The 20,436-nt window shown below is 35.8% G+C and overlaps 2 protein-coding genes across 5 annotated transcripts in view; both read left to right on the forward strand.

Annotated features, from left to right (window-relative positions):
- The window catches only part of LOC139893567 (actin-depolymerizing factor 2-like), a 161,280-nt gene that overhangs the window by 36,101 nt on the left and 104,743 nt on the right, over positions 1–20,436 (forward strand). The gene's annotated exons all lie outside the window — the stretch shown is intronic.
- LOC139893566 (elongator complex protein 1-like) lies at positions 12,360–19,767 on the forward strand. 4 transcript variants are annotated; one of them, XM_071876742.1, is made up of 7 exons: positions 12,360–12,665; positions 13,697–14,030; positions 14,993–17,210; positions 18,049–18,795; positions 18,899–18,994; positions 19,086–19,404; positions 19,493–19,767. In XM_071876742.1, the coding sequence occupies exons 1-6, from the start codon at positions 12,507–12,509 to the stop codon at positions 19,399–19,401; spliced, it is 3,870 nt and encodes a 1,289-aa protein (XP_071732843.1). In that variant the 5' UTR covers positions 12,360–12,506; the 3' UTR covers positions 19,402–19,404; positions 19,493–19,767. The 4 variants fall into 4 exon arrangements, with proteins under 4 accessions (XP_071732843.1, XP_071732841.1, XP_071732844.1 ...); XM_071876740.1 differs by having other exon boundaries at positions 19,516–19,767; XM_071876743.1 differs by having other exon boundaries at positions 14,999–17,210; positions 19,516–19,767.

The raw sequence follows: 20,436 nt of genomic DNA on the forward strand, positions 1-20,436 counted from the left end.
TTAATGACCCTACGCCACAATGCAAAAAGTCTAAACCACAAAAGGCTCATACAACAGAGTCGAGACACAACACACCAACCTATATGACCAACTCCCTCGTCTATCATAGCCTACGAATTTCTCGCGAATTCATTTTACCAAAGACCAACGTTCACTGTCACCCGTTGGTGTCAATTAAGCATCAACCTAATGCCAACATAACTCGTACTTCGTATATAAAGAATGCCACTACCCGCAGGGTAGATTCTTTCCAACAAGTGGGATTACTCGACCCGTTGTTCCCGAAATTGTCCGACCGACAATACACCTATGCTTCTCCTCTGGAAAAAGTGAACAATGTTATCGTAACAATCGCGTTACTCACATATTCGCCATCAAACACTATCCTTGTCTTGTTATACCATCAAATCCGTGTCCGCATCTCGTTAAGGGGATGAAATTTACCAGTCTAGTATCTCACGATTCGTACGTCACATCACCCTGTTCCGTTCGTCCGATGCTACCAGTCTCGCAACTAAATGACATTAATCATAACCAGCCTATGAACCTTACAGTACTTTAACTTCCAACACCACAACGAGCACGCGTTATCCACCAAACACTAAAGCCCATTCCTATAGGTTGGTAAAACCAAACTCTTCACTCAATGCTAAGAATTGCTTAGAGAGATTAAGTCTTATGCCCTTCGTCTGTAATTCCAAATGTCAACGTAGGGTAATTCCATTAGGAATGCTACCCAATAATAGTACTACGTATTTACACACTTCATTTGAACCAGGTCAACTCTCACGAGTCAACGACTCAAACATCACCCCGGTGCACCGCCATCGAAACAGCTGACAAATCAAATCGTCACCGAGTTCACTAACCCTGTACCCTTATGGGTGCTACAAACATACACATTCACTCGAGACTAATTAGATCTCAAGACAAGATTTAAGTCTCTAACACATACCCGAATCCATCGGCACACAATAAATAATCCTAAGGCATATTTTTATCGAAATGAAAGTACCTGAAGCAGCATCGTTGGACTTCTGTGCTTCACTACCCATCAAGTAGTCGCGCTCTAACCTCTTAACCAGATTGATAAACGATTCAGGACACTCCGACTTTCAGTGTCCCTCCTTCTGGCAAATAAAGCACCTGATCGTGTTTAAAGGTTTACCCATACAATCCTGTGCGAAATGACCTCGTTGTAGACAATTATAACACGCATGCACGCAACCTCCCAACTTCCCAGTCTGATTTCTAACCAAATCGGGACACTCAGACCTTTGGTGCCCTTCCTTCTGACAATAAAAACATACAGTCTTGCCCGACGGACACTCACGAGACTTATATCCCTCTTGCCCACAATTGTAACATTTAGACCTACCGGAGCCCGACACTCCCTTCCTCATGCTACCCGCTCTCTCCATTACACCTTTACTTTGATCATTAAACGACTCGGGATACTCCGAATTGTGGTGTCCATCTTTCCGACACTTAAAACATGTGTCGTTGTTTGAAGGCGCATTTGTGCAATCATGCGACAAATGACCCCGTTGTGCACAATTATAGCACGTAGGTACGTAACCTCTCTTACTCCTCTTTTTCACATTTCCGACGCCTTCAGGCGCACTTCTCGTCCTCTTACCAGGAGCACTTGACTCTAACCTTGCAAGTACTTCTTCATCACCACTACCTCGAGGTTCGGAAAACCTCTTCTCAAACTCTTCCCTTACAATCTTAGTCACTTGGTCTCGGACCATTTCGGTTACTCGTCCTTCAATTGGCTCCTTGACTACTTGTCTAACTTCGTTGGCCAAACCCGAGACATAATGTTCAAACATGGCCTCAACCCTCGCTGTTAACTCATCCTTCCTCTCATGAGTAGGCGCGTCCGTTCCGATTACATCTTCCGTCTTCATTCTAAAGAATGCATAAAGATTAAACAACGAAACGAAAAGGAAATGACATATATATACAAATACACCTCACTGCCCCATCTTGCTTAACAATCGTCGTACATCGCTTGTTTGACACGATTTGAACCCGTAACAATGGTAGCTGATGTGTGCGAGGTGTAGTACGAAATAGTATTATTTTTAATATGAAATACGGCGTAATATGATACAAGTTTTATTTATTTATATAGATGGGATATACCTAAACCTTGCTACAACACTTATAGGCAGTGTACCTAATCGTAGAGTAGTGTAGTTTTTAGTAAGTCCGGTTCATTCCACAGGGAGCTAATTGAAAACGTACTATATTTTTATACAACTATATTTATATAAATATATATAATTATATATAGGTAGTATTATTATTATTATAAAAAGGGGGTTTTACCGTTTAATGACCGGTTTGTCGATTTTATATTTTTAGGTGTAAAGATAAATGACAATAATTAAAGTACGTAAAATAAATAACGATAAATAAAATGCGATATATAAAATTGCGAGTAATAAAATGACGGTAAATAAAAGTACGATGAAATATGAAATAAAAGTATTATGCTTATTTAAACTTCCGTAATCATGATGTTCGACGTGTTGATTTTAATTTATTATCATGGGTTAATTATCTTTTGTCCTGGTTTATTCGATATGTCCATACGGTTTTTGTCCATAACGGTCTATCGGTCATAAATATAAAGTGCGAGTGTCCTCGTCAAATTAATCTTATACCCGAAGTCAAATATTCCAACTAATTGGGGATTCGAACTGTAACAAGGTTTTAATACTTAGTTTAATGAATACACCAGGTTATCGACTGCATGCAATCCAAGGTTTTAATACTTTGTTAGCAATTACACCAATTATCATTGTATGTAATCCACTCCTGTTTTAATGTGATATGAATATTAATTTATCCAATTGATCAGTTTGAATAATCAATTACCCAACCCGAATAATTAATTAAATGATTGTAAAGGATGTCGTATAAACGTCACTAAATAGGACATTCGTAATCATTTTAATAATTATTAGATTAACTAATTTGAAGATAGGTTCGACAGATTCCAATGAGTTGTCGCTCAATTAGACAATACCCCCATCTATTAATAGTCATAATCCAATGTCCACAAGTGTCGGTCTTTTGTCCAAACCCGAATTATGGTACAAAATCCAATAACCCCATCTTAATATTTAGCCCAAAATCACGATTACTTCGATTTAAATAAGCATAATAATAACTTAGTTACGAGACATTAAATTAAAAAGGAAGAACATAGCTTACAGTGATTATTAATAGTGTAGCGTTACACGGACAGAGTTTCAACTTACAAACTTAAAACATTCGCCACTATAACCTTATTATTATTAACTTAAATTAAAATTAAAATTATAAATAAATATATATATTTTACGTAGATAGAAAGAAAGAAAAAGGGATGGTTCATCGAGCAGAATTCGCGAGCTTTTATAGGCCCACTTTGAACTGTACAGCTCCGCGAGTGCGGAGCTTTTGTGCTTCCCAGCTCCGCGATTGCGGAGGTTCGCATTCCAGCTCACACAAATTGGATCCTAGGCTGCCGACGTTTATTTTTATAATATATAAATATAATATATATATATATATATATATATATATATATATATATATATATATATATATAATTTACATAATTAATTATATATTATATTATATTTATGTGCATAGTTGACTTGTAATTTTAGGTCCGTTGCGTCGTGCATTGAAAGTTGGTTCATGTCTCGGTTCTGGATTTTCGAACGCCTTTTCGTACGATTTAATATCTTGTACTTTACGTTTCACGGCTTGTACTCTTGTCATTTTTAGGCGTTTCTCATCAATAATTTGAACCTCTTTGATTGTACTTTGTACTTTTTAGCTTTTTGGTCATTTGCGTCTTCAATTCGTCGAATCTGTCTTTTGTCTTCACCTTTTATTATTTAAACGAATATCACTTGTAAATAGAACAATTGCAACTAACAGCTTGTCTTTCTTGAGGGATAATACTATGAAATATATGTTCGTTTTTAGCATTATCAGTAGCTAATCATTGTTACGCGAGCACTTCGCATTAACTTGCTAGTACAACGTCTCTCTCGCTTGATGATTGCAACACAACACAAAACAATTAGCTCATAGTTAGTTCACCTAAACCTAGGCACTAACCAATTCCCGGTCCGACCCGTCTCCTACAAGTCCCGCATAAAGCGCATACACAATACAAGTCTAAGTCTAGGCACCTATCTCAAGTCGTCTAAATACCTTAGACCATGCTCTGATACCACTTGTAACGACACAACCCAATATCCAACCGAATACGCGAAATATATTTTTTTTAACAGAGGAGTGCGCGGCGCGCAACCCCTCTATGTGCGCGGCACGCACAAGCCAAATCAGGTTCTGTCCGGATTTGCAATTTTTCAAATAAAGATCACCCACTTCCCGACATATTTAGACGAAACGCTATTCACAACATGTTATAATATGAAAAACTCACACGATTCAATAATAAAATAAGTTTTATGAAATGGGGCCCACATCGACCCGAATTACGAGTTTCATACAAAACATGAGTTTCGACCACTTTAGTTTAAATTCCAAACGACACTATGAGCATGGTGTTTGGGGGTTAAACTACCCAAATCTCGGTCAAACTCCAAAAGCTATATGTCCAAAAGCGTCCCCTATCAAAACAAAGCGGGATCACGAATCCAAACGAACGCCCTTACCCTTGTCAACGCCGGAGCCTATAAAAAGATAAACAACGAGAGGGTAAGCAAAATGCTTAGTGAATGCAATAATTATACACATACATATATAATATACCTACTTGCATACACTTACACACACCGTATAATCGCTAGTAATAACAATTAGTATACCAACTCCAAATATAGGCTAATGACCTCCAAATATCAGAACTATCATAATCAATAGCATATACACCGAAATAATATATTATGCTATACAACAATACATACACAAACTATATGGTTAACCATTCTCGCGTCATGGTGCTACCGGCTCCGTGGTTCACACCATACGCAATGCTATGACGCTACCGGCTCCGTGGTTTACGTCACTACGCATTTGAGTCATACTCTTTTATAGTGCTACCGGCTCCGTGGTTCACACTTTGGTGTTACCGGCTCCGTGGTTCACACCTCATTTTATAGTGCTACCGGCTCCGTGGTTCACACTTTGATGCTACCGGCTCCGTGGTTCACATCACAACTCGAGTCATACTCTTTTATAGTGCTACCGGCTCCGTGGTTCATACTTTGGTGTTACCGGCTCCGTGGTTCACACCTCAGTTTATAGTGCTACCGGCTCCGTGGTTCACACTTTGATGCTACCGGCTCCGTGGTTCACATCACAACTCGAGTCATACTCTTTTATAGTGCTACTGGCTCCGTGGTTCACACTTTAACGACTCGTGCTATAGTGCTACCGGCTCCGTGGTTCACATCATAGCACACTCGCACATACTATGGCACTAACGGCTCCGTGGTTCATACCATAGCACACAAATAAATACACTATATACATACATGCATAATTATTCCACTCACCTTAATGCCTTCGGTGAATGTTTTATACTTCCGCAAGCTTCAAGGCAAAGAACCTAATACAATAAGTACTCAATCAACACACAAACTAGTTGGACTAAACACCAACCATTCACTCATGTGCATTTAATGACTTAAATGCATTAAATGTCCCATTTTCACCAAAACCGTCCATTTAAGGTCAAGACCATCACATATCACTAAAAGCTAGTGACTAAGGTCCAACAACACTAACTAATAAACAATTAGGGTATTTCATGCCTATCTTTCCCAACTAGGTCAATTATTACCCATTTAACCATTTTAAAGTCACACACCCATTTCGGGTCATCCACTAACCCCATTAACACCCATTTGCTTAATAACTAGGTGTGCTAGTAATTAACTAACCAATTATGACTCATAAGCCCATTTAACATTTCCAAAACCCTAGGTTAGTCATCCTTGGGTCCTCATGACCCAATCTTACCCAAGAACACCCAAAATCACCAAATATGGATTTTATGTTCATCACTCGCCCAAACTCTAACCCTTAAACAAATTAAAATAAGGAAATCAAGATTAGAGCATACCACCATAATCACAACGTAGCTAGTGATTAGATGAACAACTTTAATACACGCGCTTTGGCCTGAAATCAACTTCTTCCCCCTTGATTTGAGCTTTCTCTCTCTCAAAGTGTTTCTCACTCTAGAACTTTAATTTGGGAGAGATGATGTGGTTGGTGATAAGGTTGAATGTGTTTCAACCACCACCCAACTGGCCATTACAGCCCCAAACTCGTTCTCATGTGAAAAGACAACAATGCCCTTCTTTTAACTCAAATTAGGAAAAAGCAGGAATCTGTCGCAAGGCCAAGTGCGCGGCGAGCACACTTGACCCTGCGCGGCGCGCACACAGGTCTGATCAGTTTCCCAGCTTTTCTTTTACACCATAGTTCACACATCTTATGTGCATCATATATACCCCATGTACAATAAATAACCAGGTCTTACACAAGAGGTCTTAGGTTTGAATCGTGTTTTCAATGGGTATGTGGTCTGATTACCCCCCTCATCGGTAGCATGAATAAGAAAAAAACTTTCAACCTTTTTTTTATTCAACTTCAAATCGGCTTGCTTTATAAACAAATTGAAATTGAAAAAAAAATATGTCCGAAAGTCACAGTGTCCTCTCAAACATCACATCACCATCTTCTTATCAATCAGTTGTAATAGTAATAGTAATAGTAATAGTAATAGTAATAGTAATAGTAATAGTAATACGGAGTAGTAATATTACATTGATTGGAAATTTTAGTAGGTTGTATTACATTTTTTAGCTATTTGCTCTTTAAACGCTTATACCCATCCCCTACATCACATAAAGCGTGACAATAAATCTGACATGTCATGCTGCTACTTACCCCACCTACAGACCTCCACGTGGATAGTCTAATATTTTTCCCTTTTTTATTCAATTTTTTTCTGACAAATAACCAGCTAAAGCCATGTGTAACCCTGAACACCCTAAAAATCAAAAATTTATACTCCGTATCAGTTAAAAATAATTCAAACACGTCCCTCACCTTTAATGTATGTTCATCTCTCTTCAACAAAAAAAAACAAAAAAAAAACACACCACGTCCATCGCCTATGGTTTCGTACGCCGCCGGAAAAAAATATCGACACCACTGCAGTATTAATCTCTATTTTTTTTGGAACACAAAGGTACTACTTTTGTATAATTTCGTAAACACAAATTCGTGCGAAGGATTACCAGTACAGAAATCAAATCAGGTATGCCATCATTTTTTCACTGTGATTAATTGCATCTGGTATTCAAAAACCCTAATTTATTTATAGATCTGGAACAATAAAAAAACCCTAATTAACAATATCGATGAATAATATTCAAAGTTGAGTGGTGTTTCCAACCAACGCCGTTCCATGATGATTAAGGTGCCCAGGATAAAAGTAACATCAATTTGTATTTATTTTCTATTATATCGCGTATTAATTAATATAAATCAAGAGGCGAAACGTACTTGCAGTTAGGTTAAAATATGATTAGATATTGCAGCATAATTGGTGTTTCATTGACCGCTGTGGGTGTTTCGTTAATTAGTGCTGTTAGTAATTATGTTTGTCTGTGATTTGAATTGAATTGATTTATGTTTTTTTGGCAGTTATCCGGATAATAATCCAGAATCGAAAAAATTGTTTGTGAAAATTGAAAATGCTTATGAGGTATTCCATTGCTATCTAAGTAAGTATTGTATTTTCTACGATTAGTTTGACTTTTTTGATCAAACAAGTTCTTATGATGGTAACGATGCAGAGAATACTAATTTATCATACATTTATAAGAGGATCCTGTTTTATCTTGCAGTATTGTAGCCCTGCGCAAAGCAGAGAAAGAGGAGGAGAAAAGAGCTAGATAAAAAAATTGACAGAAGTTGGAAGAAGATAAGGTCTTAAAAGTCCTTTTTTCGCCATACAAATGCTTATTATAAATATCTAACGACAATAACGATGATGATGATGCTTCTTGTGGCTAAAATCTGTGTCTAATGCATATTATGAATTTAACCTTCATACATAAATAGTAGTACAAGCCAAGTATCTTATGATTTACTTGGGTGAAACTAATTATATATTGTGTTATAGTCGGAAAGGAGACAGAAACTTAGATTACCTGCAGAGTATCCTTCCGCCCCAAAACCTCCTGCACCTGTTGTGTAGGAAAAGAAGGTATTGCATGTTTGACTTGATTACAAAAATATTTAAGCTGTGTTAATAAGAGATTTGTTTTCGAATGATTAACATGTTTGACCCGATTGACCAGTTTCTCTTTTTCAGTCTCAAGCCTGTTAAATTAACCTATTTAGGTAGTGATGGATAAAACAAAAACCAAATCGACCCGTTTGTAGACGAATGGGTCAAAAATGTTACCTTTTATTAAATTGTTTTGTTATAAATTTCCTCTATATGGAAAGGAATCACTTTTCAGTTCCAACATAAAAGCTATATTACACAAATTTTTTTGCATATATAGTATGACTTGGTTGTTCTGTATGAATGTGTACATAAGATAAGTGATGAAAAAAGAATTAACTTTTTTGATCTTTATTACAGAGCTCATTGCCCATCAGACCTACTTCCAAAGCAGAGCAAACGAGAGAGTGCTTACGATCTCTTTAGCAGAGCAATAAGGTAATTATCACCTTATATATTATGGTGGAGTTGCACTTTCTTTTTTCTTTTCATCTTTATGAGCATGTCAAAAAGCCTCATTGATAGTCTATGGCGATTGTTCTTATTGATCAAAAGGTGTATTATGACAGTCATTATTACCGTGACCATCTGCAGTAAGATCAAGTGATTGGTGTTGCTGGTTATTGTGGATATGCAATTTTGGAGGTTAATGTCAAGATACTTGCCTCAAGGAGCCGGGGATGTGCTACTGTCATAGTTATTGTTATGGTTCCATTTCAGAGGAAGTGTTATATGGTGTCTTTTGGGTAAGTATGGTGGCAACAATTCTGGATGCATATTGCAATCATCTGAAGCTGCTGGTTTGTGAGTTTGATTAAAAATAGGTGCATGGTAGGTTTTGATAAGTTGTCTTTCTTCAAACTCATTTTTCGTTATTAGATAATAAGTACTTTTATTGACGTCCAACAAAAAAGTACTTTTAGTTTACTTTGTATTCCTGGCTTCATTGACACAACCTCAAACCAAAACTTTTTTGTTTTTGGTTAAAAAATACCAACTACTTTAATTTGTTCAAGGTTTAGGTATATGGTTATCAAAACTTGTCCATGTGGTTGAACATATCTGGTGTAACTCAACTTCATCTGGCTCCATAATCATTGTGTTATGTAGGAATTTGACTTGAAAACAGAACACCGTGAAGTGTTGCAGCACCTATAGTACCAGGTAGAAAATTCACACATCTTCTATGGTTGTATCAATGATTAAATCTCAAGTCTTTGTGTCTCTATTTTGGTCCTACTATACCTATCTGTTATGCAACAACCTGCTTTCTGTCTTAGTGGGGCTGCTCGGTCAATACCAGGATACTATTTTGACTTTTCAAAGTCAAAGCTCTATCATTCTTTATAGTAAGCTGATCCAGTGTTTAGCTCAAGGTATTGATCATTTTTGGTGTTGCTGTTACCAGTATATGCAGAAGATCAAATTAAAATATACTGGTGTCTCCTATAATTTAGTGATATGCATGTGTGGTTTGATAAATAAGGATATCCTTTTCATAATATGGTGTACTTTTAAGGTTAAGAATGAAAATAGGGTTTATAAGAGCCTAATTAATAGATGTCTTCAAAAGATGTCTTCTATATTATATAAAAGCCTAATTAAGCTGCAAACTTATAACAGGTGAGAGAGAAGAGCTTAATGTTGGAGAATACAAAGAATTTTTGCAGTTAATAAGGGCCCTCAAGTCTAACACCATGAAGATATCTCTTGCTCTTCAATCCGCCACTAAATCCATTTTCTGCCCTAGATAGACTTCCTCTTCGCCAAAGATAGTATACAAACCTCTAAACTAAACTAATGGGTGGGTTTGGTTAACGGGCCAAAACGGCAGGGTTAACACTTTAAGCCAATTAGTTCATAAAAGTTAATGTTCTATTAAATAGTTAGTGGTTGGAACCTAATGTCCTTACCGAGGTCTCGGGTTCAAAACAACACATATCCTGAATGGCCAGGGTAAGGGATGAAATAGTCAGGGGATTGCCCAGTTGAATAGGGAGAACCTTATCCATTTACCCGTTTATTTAAACTTTATTGTTCTTTTGACAGATTTAAGAATTACGTTCCTTCAAAATATCGTCAATTGTATGAAGACTATTTAGAGAAAAGTAAGGATGGAGCAGTAGATCTATGACAAAAGATGGTGAATAGATCGAGGAGCTAGATAAAAGTTCAATGAGGTGAGGGAAATCTGGGCATTAGTCAAGTCATGGTTTGTTTAGTAAACCCATTCATGTTTGTCAACTAAATATTTAAGCTTCCAACTTATGAGGCAATTTTGATTAATAACAGTATGGTGGCTTGATATTGTATAACTTTTTAAAGCGGTTATCAAAGTAGGCACACTAGAACATTTGATATACATACTGCGATACAGGAGATTGATAGGGGAAAATAAATTTGATTAGTAGTTTCTTACTTTATTGGGTACAAAATTCATCAAGTAATTGATCCAGAAACTTATTGTGTTTAATCTTTGGTATTTATATTACTATAATATGTACTGATTTATCAGTCTGATACGATGATCAATCAAGTCTTCATACGAAAGAGACTTCTGAATAAAATAAGAAGACCAAAGTTTGAAATCTCATCTGGCTTTTCCACAACAGACATTATACACATCTCATCTACCTAAATAATTTAAGTTACTAAATGATTATCATAATGCCACGCCATTTTAATAAGTATTTAAATATGTAAAAAAAAAATACTCGTCAAACATTCTAAAGAAGGTTCCTCGCAAAACAAAACCCCTGCACTAAGAAAACAATATCCAAAACATTATGTTAAAGAACAAACGATAAAAACCCTGCTATTTATACATTTACTGTTAAAATGTATGTATGTCTTTTACATGTCGTTGTAATACCATAACTTTGAGTTTTTCAAGTGATCATGGTTAATCCTGTATAAGGATTTAAAATTACTACTTCACTATTTCGTTTTGATATTGTTACTGGTTATGCTGTGATTCTTGAGATATGATTATTGTATGATATTTATCATGGAATGCTACTATTACTTTATCGTGAAATAAGAAATAATTTTATAACAACAGATATAAGTAAAAATGAAATATGCGAACTTATTTGCATTTTTACTTGGTTGAGCTATTTGGTAAAGTGCTACAGGAACACATCTTAGCAGGTTTAAGTACCAGGTAGAAAATTCACCTATAGTACACATAATCATTTAAGAAACGTGCGTTCTATCTTTATTAATGTTTACAATAATCCTTAGAACAATTTGAATGCATTGGTTCAATGAAAAACATTGTTTGTTTTAATATCAAGTGTGATGTTTTATATCGATGTTGTTTCGTTGATTTTTATAAGTTAGTTAACATTTTATACTTAGTCTTATTAGGGTCCGCCGTGCAACGCACGGGCTCTTAAAGGCTAGTATAATTTATAAATATGATTGAAAGCTCGTTGCTAGATTTAAATTGAAATTTAGAGTTAATTAAATTTTTGTTTTTTTTTTCTACATTACATCCATTTTTCCATGTTTGTTATTTGCACAGTCGTTGGTTACGTTTTTGTTTTTATGTTTTTGTTAAATCTTTTTTTAATAAGTGAAAACGTGACGCTGAGTTGACAACCAATTATTAGTTTCGAATAGGCGAGGGCCAAGGCGATCTATTTTAATTTTTTTTCTGACGAAAAATGAACTTTAATAACAGTAAGGTACAATTCATCAATTGATGAAAAGCCCACACAATTACAAACAAGAGAGACGGAACTCGGGCACAAATTTAACAAACCTAACGACTCAAGAATAGAAACTCACAAACAAACTAAAAAAAACAAATTAACAAAAAACAATAACAAAAGAAACAAACCTCCATCAAACCAAATACAACACACCATAAAATGACTAATAAGCCGAGCTACAAACAAGAATTAGAAAAATAAACCGACGAACAAGTAAGTAAAAAACTATAATTTGTTTGAGAATATCATCATGACGTCATTTGTTTAAGTTCTAGGATAAAAGGGGGTGAAAAATAAGTTGAGCCGTCCGATTGGGGATTTGTGTGATTTACCCAAAACCTGATACTGCGCATCGGCTTAAACCCTTAAAACCTCCACTTAAATCTAGGGCACCATTAAATCCCCAAACACATACTTATTCTTCATCTCTCCTTTCACCAAATTCAAAACTGTTAACGATAACTGCTATCAAATAATCGTGATTCTGATAACAAAACAAAAAGATGAAGAATCTGAAGGTGTCATGGGAGCTGCAATTAAACCTCCAATTACAATCACAAAATGAAGTGATTTGTTGTACTGCTTTCGATATCGAACAAAATCGATTCTTCTTCGCTTCATCTGCTAACTTTATTTACACCACTAATATCTCTTCGTCTCAAGTAAGCCCTAAGTTTTTACTCTTGTATTTTAATTATTTTTAACGTATTAATAGATCGACTATAAATATGTGTTATTGATTTATATAAATTGACTATGAGAACTGTTGAGAGGATATTTATGATTATGAATTCGTTACTGGTACTCTGCAATAATATATATCATCAGTTTATACGGAAACAGTAAGATATTAAATATTAAGAATGATTGTGGCGGAACTAAGATTTTTTCACCGGGGCCAAAAAAAATTTAAAAACCGTAGCAATTTTTTGGACAATATATGGAGGTTTTGGGGCAAAAAATTGAGGTTTTTAGGCACATTATGAAGGTTTTTGGGCAAAAGTTTAATGTTTTTGGGCAAATTTTGAAGAATTTTGTGCAAAATTTGAAGGTTTTGTGGCAAAATATGTAGGTTTTTGGGGCAAAATATGTAGGTTTTGGGGCCAAAAAAAATAATCCACCGGGGGCAAAGTCGAAAAACCCAAAAATTTTACACTGAAAAAAAAATCCACTGGGGCGGGCACCCCCTACCCCCATGTAGTTTCGTCCCTGATTTCAAGTGTAATTTACAGTTATTATTTGAATAACTATGCTGACTTAAATCCCGATTAGCAAATAGGTGTATTGTCTAAAATAACATCTTGCTTAAGTTTTGTTTTGTATTCTGATGCTGTTCGTTTAGTGATTATAGTTCTGGAAAGTAATCAATTCAATTTTTTTGATTAAAATAATAATCTGAGCTTGATTCTCCTAAGTTGCTTTACCTAGGTCATTGTATGTTCATGTGTTCATTTTAATGGTACTCTGTTAGTTTTCATATTAATGTATAATAACCAGATTGGAATAACTAAAATGGACTGGATCAAAGTACAATCACTAAAACGGAATAAGAGTAACTGTATGTTGCTATCTTTTGACATTATAACCTGTGAAATAAAGCACTTTCATGTTTTTGTTTGTTATTAAATAGCTCGTATTATTAGTCTTTTATTTCTGTAATTCACTGATCAGAAACTCAAAGTTCATTCTATAGGAGGATGAATCATGGAGAAAGCAATCGGCGACACCTTTGGTTGAGGCGGTTGATATAGATGCAGGTGACTGTATTACTTGTATGGAGTATCTTATGGAGAAAGAATCTGTTATAATTGGAACTTCAAGTGGTGTTTTATTGCTATATAATGTGGATGATAATATAATGGAGGTTGTTGGTAGAGTTGAAGGTGGTGTTAAGTCCCTTTCACCTAGTCCAGATGGAGATTTGCTTTGTATTGTCTCGGGTTTAGGTCAAATGTTGGTGATGACTCCTGACTGGGATTTGTTGTACGAGACAGCACTTGATGACCCTGTTGAAGATGCTGACGTACGTAAGGCTTCCTTTTCATATTTCCGTCTTATTTATTTGTCACACAAATTGCTTAAACACTTCTTTGTCGATTTTGTTTAGTTTATTATAATTTATAATTATTATAATTATAATTAATTATAATAATAATAATAATATCCCAATATGATATCAAACAATAGCATTCAGAATCTTTTAGTAGAGCAGTGTAGAGGCTGTATGCATTTGGGATTAGGGGTCGTCAATGTTTTTTTCCAAACCGATTAACCCAAAAACTCAACAGAATAAAGAATGCAAAAAAAAAAAAAAACGAATTTGAATTGGGTTTCGGTTCGGTTTTCAAATTTGAATACGGTTTTCGGTTTTACATGTTTGAATTCGGTTTAACCGAAAACCGAATTCAACTAATAATACTTTAAATTATAAACATATATATGTTGAATAAAATTGAATTTAAAATTGATTTGTTTCAGTTGCTTTGGTTAAAATATGATTTTTGGGGTTTTTTGGTATTAACCTAACCGAATTCGAATTTGGTTTTTCTGTCTAGTTTTTGTTTTGAAATCGAATTCTGTTTCGGTGCTCGGTTTTGCCTCTGGAATTTTCAGAACCGAACCGAGGAAACCGAAAACCGAACCGATGAGTTGTTAACGTTGTGTTTTCGCAACTTACATTCATTTTGGTTGTACACGTAAACAGATAAGTTCAATTATATTAATGGCAAAAGTCCATCTAATTATATATGAAATTTGATGTAAAAGATCTTATGAATGGAACTCATATAATCAGCTAAAAGTAACGAGCTTGCTAATAAAGTTGTGTAAAGAAAAAATTGAGTTGTGGTTAATTTAATAATTTAATAGTCCATAGAACTACAATAAGCTAACATTTAACCACATTTATAAAGTTTTTGTTAACAAATTGTGCAAGTCTGTTTCTATTGCTATTTTTTAATTGATTAGATTTTGAAACAACTAAAGCTAGTCTCAGGTAACCAATACCTTATCTCCGAATGTTCACCTGGAAGCCCTGCCACCTGGCGAGGTGACGGGAAATTCTTTGCTACAATAACCTCAGTGCCAAATTCTCAACTTAAGAAGCTTAAAATATGGGAACGAGATACGGGTAACTTGAATTCCGTATCCGAACCCAAGTTTTTTATGGGAGAAATTGTCGAATGGATGCCATCTGGAGCCAAAATCGCTACCGTTTGCAATAACAAAATAGTGTTCTTCGAGAAAAACGGGTTAGAAAGGAGCTCATTTAGTGTAAACGAAGAACTAAATGCAACAATCGATAATCTAAAATGGAACTGTGGCTCAGATCTGCTTGCAGCCATCGTTAGAACAGAAACATATGATTCAATCAAAATATGGTTTTTCAGTAATAATTATTGGTATTTAAAACAAGAAATCAGATTCTTGAAACGGGACGGGGTGAAATTCATGTGGGACCCTGTAAACTCGTTAAGCTTAATGATCTGGACTCTTAAAGGCATGATTGAAGTTTATAACTTTATTTGGATTACATCAGTTACTGAAAACTCAGTATCATTAGTTATTGACGGGTCAAAGATTTTAGTAACACCACTCGTATTATCCCTAATCCCGCCTCCTATGTATCTTTTCGAGCTAAACTTTCCTTTTTCGGTTAAAGAAACGGCTTTTTGGTCAAAGAATGATAAGAACCGTTTGGCAGCATCTTTAGCAAACGGTACTTTGGCTGTTGTGGAGCTACCTAACGTTGACACCTGGCTAGAACTAGAAGACAAAGTATTTCATGCTGAGCTGGCAGTTTTTGATGATGTCACAACTTTTCATCATCTCACATGGTTGGATTCCCATGTGCTTCTTGGTGTCGGTAACAATGGTGACTTGCAGGAACTTGAAATTACGTGTTCCGAGGATCATGTTCCCGGTTCGGTTGCATGTTCGGGATTTAACGCTAAAGTTTTAAACAAAGTTTCGTTCGAAAAGAAGGTAATCGGGATCGTTTCTAACCCTGTTAAAAGACGTTCAGCGTTTGTTCAATTAAACGGTGGACACATTTACGAGTACACTTCAAAATTGGATAATCCAACAGGTTTGTTTCTTCACGAGCGGGGCGATTTGCGGTTTTCGTCATCTTGTCCATGGATGAGTGTGGGGTCCGTTGGAGATTTCGGGATAGCAGACCCGTTTTTGATATTCGGGCTCGATAACAACGGTGGGCTCCACGTGAACCAGAAAGTTATATGCAACAACTGTAGCAGCTTCTCGTTGTACTCGAATTCCACCAATCAAGAAATGACACATTTAATCCTTGTAACCAAACAAGATTTTCTCTTTGTTGTCGAGATCCGTGATATACTGCTCGGTGAAGTTTACACCAAGTATGGAAATTTTGTACCCGTTGTAATAACTAGAAAAAACGCAGATGAAGGAAAAAAGTTTATACAAATTTGGGAAAAGGGTTCTAAAATTGTAGGGGTTGTACATGGAGACGAATCGACTGTTATAATCCAAACGACCCGGGGAAACTTGGAAACAATTTATCCAAGAAAATTGGTACTTGAATCGATCGTTAATGCGTTGGTCCAAGGACGTTTTAGGGATGCCCTATTAATGGTAAGGCGACACAGGATCGATTTTAACGTTATTGTCGATTATCATGGCTGGCAAAACTTTGTACAGTTGGCTACAGAGTTTGTTAAGCAGGCAGATAATTTAAGTTACATTACCGAGTTTGTTTGTTCTTTAAAGAACGAAAATGTTATGGAGACATCATATAAAAACTATATATCTTACACAAATACTGAAAATGGTACAGAATTGAATGATAACAAGGTTAATTCTGTACTTTTTGCTGTTAGAAAAGCTCTTGAGGAGGAAATAAGTGAAAGTTTAGCTAGAGAGCTTTGTATTTTGACTACTTTGGCCCGAAGTGACCCGCCATTACTTGAAGAAGCTTTGGAACGGGTCAAAATTGTCAGGGAGATGGAATTATCTGATAGTAACGACCCGAAACGAAAGCTTTTTCCGTCTGCTGAAGAATCTTTGAAACATTTGTTGTGGCTGTCGGAAACCGAGGCCGTGTTTGAAGCTGCGTTGGGTCTTTATGACTTAAATCTTGCAGCGATTGTTGCGTTGAATTCACAACAGGACCCCAAGGAGTTTTTACCCTTTCTTCAAGAATTGGAAGTTTTGCCAAGTCTCATAATGAGGTATTAATTGTGTAGTCAAATGATATTTCATTGAAATTAATGCATATGCACAGTGTCGCAGAACTCGGAATTACTCTTCGAGTACTTGGTTTTTTGCATCTTGGGGAGTGCTCGGCAAGTACTCGGTCAAACTTGGTCAAAACTTATTTAAACCCAGTCAAAATTTGGTCAAACTCGGCCAAAACTCGGAATTACTCGGAAAATCGGTTAAAACTTTGCCAAAAACTCGATCGGAACTCGGAAAATCAGTCAAAATTGGTCAAAACTTGGCCAAAGTAGGTCAAAGGCGGTCAACGTCAATTTTAATCAACATCCAAGTACTCCCCGAATTGCCGAGTACTTACTCCCGAAAAAGTTCCAACCGAGTAATCCTCGAATGTCCAATTATGCATATGACATAGTTAGCATGTTACTGTAATACTAATATTATTGCCACGTAGTGTTAATTTTGTAATATTATAGCTATCGTTAAGTAAAGTTCTGTAATAGGTAACAAACTTTTTTAGGTCAGACATTCAACAACCACATGGTTGAGAAGCACCTTATATACATATTGATATGGCTATCCCAAAGACCAGTTGGTTGCTTTAAGGTATTCTAGCCCGGTTATCAGGTCAATGTTATGACGTGTTGGTAACTTTGACCATGTGTATATATTCATAATGTGCCACTGTTGTGGTGCATCGAAACTGTTTAACTGGGTAGGTTATCTACAAACCATTTATTACCAGGGTAAAAAACTTGGTGTAAATCTTACAATAATTTGTTACTTTTTGTGCAACTTGTGGTGTCAACTTATCTAATTATACGACCTTGTTGCCGTGTGTTGGCTTAACAGGTATAGAATCGACCTCAAACTTAGAAGATTTGAGAAGGCACTGCAACACATTGTTGCTGCAGGAGATGCTTATTTTGAAGATTGTATGAACCTCATAAAAAACAATCCTGTACTTTTCTCTCTAGCCCTTCAGTTAATTACCGATCCAACAAAAAGAAACCAAGTTCTCGAATCATGGGGAGATTATTTAATCGATACAAAACAATTAGAAGATGCTGCTACAACGTATTTATGCTGCTCTAATTTAGACAAAGCGTTAAAGGCTTATCGAGCCGCAAACAATTGGAGCGGCGTACTAACCGTTGCCGGTCTCATGAACTTACAAAAACAAGATGTTATACAAATGGCAAACGAGCTTTGTGAAGAACTTCAAACGATTGGGAAACCAAGTGAAGCTGCTAAGATCGCTCTTGATTATTGTAACGATGTTAAAAACGGGATTAATCTGTTAATTAGTGCGCGTGAATGGGAGGAGGCTTTGAGAATTGCGTTGTTGCACAGGCGGGACGATTTGATTTCGGACGTGAAAATCGGAGCGGGAGAATGTGCGAGTGTTTTGATGGGGGAATATGAAGAAGGGTTGGAAAAGATTGGTAAGTATTTGGCGCGGTACTTGGCGGTCCGGCAGCGGCGGTTATTGTTTGCCGCCAAGCTTAAGGTGGATGAGAGATCGATGAATGAACTGGATGATGATGCGGTTTCGGAAGCTAGTAGTAATTTGAGTGGAATGAGTGCTTACACAACTGGGTATAAACAAACTATGTGTTTTGTATGTTTTTTAATTTATTGTTTACTGAACTAATGTAAGTAATTCGTTTGTATGTTTTTGTATGTGTTTTTTTATGATTAGTACAAGGAAAGGGTCGGCTGCTTCTGTGAGTTCAAGTGGTACTAGCAAACGAGGGTTAAGACGCCAAAAGAAACGAGGGAAAATCCGTGCTGGCAGGTACTCAGTTTAACCATTTATTTTTTTCTATTAATAGTAAATAGTATTAATTTTATTTTGTTTCTAATAATTATACGTTATTATTTTCCAGCCCGGATGAGGAAACGGCGTTAGTAGAGCATCTGAAGGGGATGTGTTTTGCGGCTGGAGCAAAACGTGAAGTGAAGTCTTTGTTGGGTTGTCTTGTGATGATTGGGAAACAAGATATCGCAAGAAAATTGCAACGATGTGTTGAAACGTTTCAGTTATCGCAAATAGCAGCAGTGAAAGTAGCCGAAGATGCAATGTCATGTGATACCGTCGATGAGCATAAGTTTGTTTTGGAGGTTTATATCAACCAACTTCGAAAAGATTTGTTGCAGTCTGACGAGTTTTCTTGGCAGTCAACGGTTTTTGTTGCTCCTTAAGAGGTACCGAAATATGGATATACGTATTTCAAGTGCACCTTCTTTTGATTTTATTAATTTTGATTGATTGGTGGTATTACTTATTTGATAGATAAGTAAACATTTCTTTAATAGGTGAACCTGGATCTTGAAACGGGTTTGAAGCTTTTCGCGGGGATAAATCAAGTCAGAAGGGGGTTGAAACAGACTTGGTTATGGTTTTAGGCTGTTTGAATTTTGCTCAATGTTAATGTTATGCCTAGATTGTTTTACGTGTATCGTGATACAATTAATGATTTTTGCTGTACAAGACTTGATGTTTTTTTTTTTTCATTTACATAGATCTTAACTTTGATCGATAATGTTCAATGTCATTAGCTTGTTTAAAATGAGAATAGTATTTTAACGTCTCAATAAACAATTTAAAGAGAATGCTAAACTACTAAACGTAGTCCTAGGGGTTATGTTTAAACATTACCATATTTGATTTATAAAACTGAATGAATTGCAAATATAAATATTGTTTTTTTTAGTATTGACTTTTCTTTTTTTATCATTTTTCAAAATTTGAATTAGATTAGCCTGTAGATAATCGCAGATCACGTTCACATGATGTATCTCTAAAACATAAACGTCGCATTTAAAGGTGTAATAATAAATGTGAATTGTTTGGGGACCAGATTTTAGTTGACGTTATAATAATACAAGTTGTTTAGCTACTGATGATGTTAGGGAGTGTTATGTTTCACCTCCTGTTGCGGTTAATCTTGAACATTCTGTGGGTGGTAATGAAGTGAATGATGAAATGTCCCGTTCTTATTGATTAAAAACGTTCCATATTAATTGATTTCGTTGCGAGTTTTTGACCTCTATATGAGACGTTTTTCAAAGACTGCATTCATTTTAAAACAAACCATAACCTTTATTTCATCAATAAAGATTTAAAAAGCTTTACGTAGATTATCAAATAATGATAATCTAAAATATCCTGTTTACACACGACCATTACATAATGGTTTACAATACAAATATGTTACAACAAAATAAGTTTCTTGA

The sequence above is a fragment of the Rutidosis leptorrhynchoides genome, chromosome 2, assembly GCF_046630445.1.
Source record: "Rutidosis leptorrhynchoides isolate AG116_Rl617_1_P2 chromosome 2, CSIRO_AGI_Rlap_v1, whole genome shotgun sequence".
NCBI classification, from domain to species: Eukaryota; Viridiplantae; Streptophyta; class Magnoliopsida; order Asterales; family Asteraceae; genus Rutidosis; species Rutidosis leptorrhynchoides.

Bases quoted from the DNA above. Each gene is read 5' to 3' on its own strand.
- LOC139893566 (XM_071876742.1), top strand. From the start codon at position 12,507: ATGAAGAATCTGAAGGTGTCATGGGAGCTGCAATTAAACCTCCAATTA. The intron at 17,211-18,048 runs GTATTAATTGTG...TTGGCTTAACAG, and splicing joins TTGCCAAGTCTCATAATGAG to GTATAGAATCGACCTCAAAC. The intron at 18,796-18,898 runs GTATAAACAAAC...TTTTATGATTAG, and splicing joins ATGAGTGCTTACACAACTGG to TACAAGGAAAGGGTCGGCTG.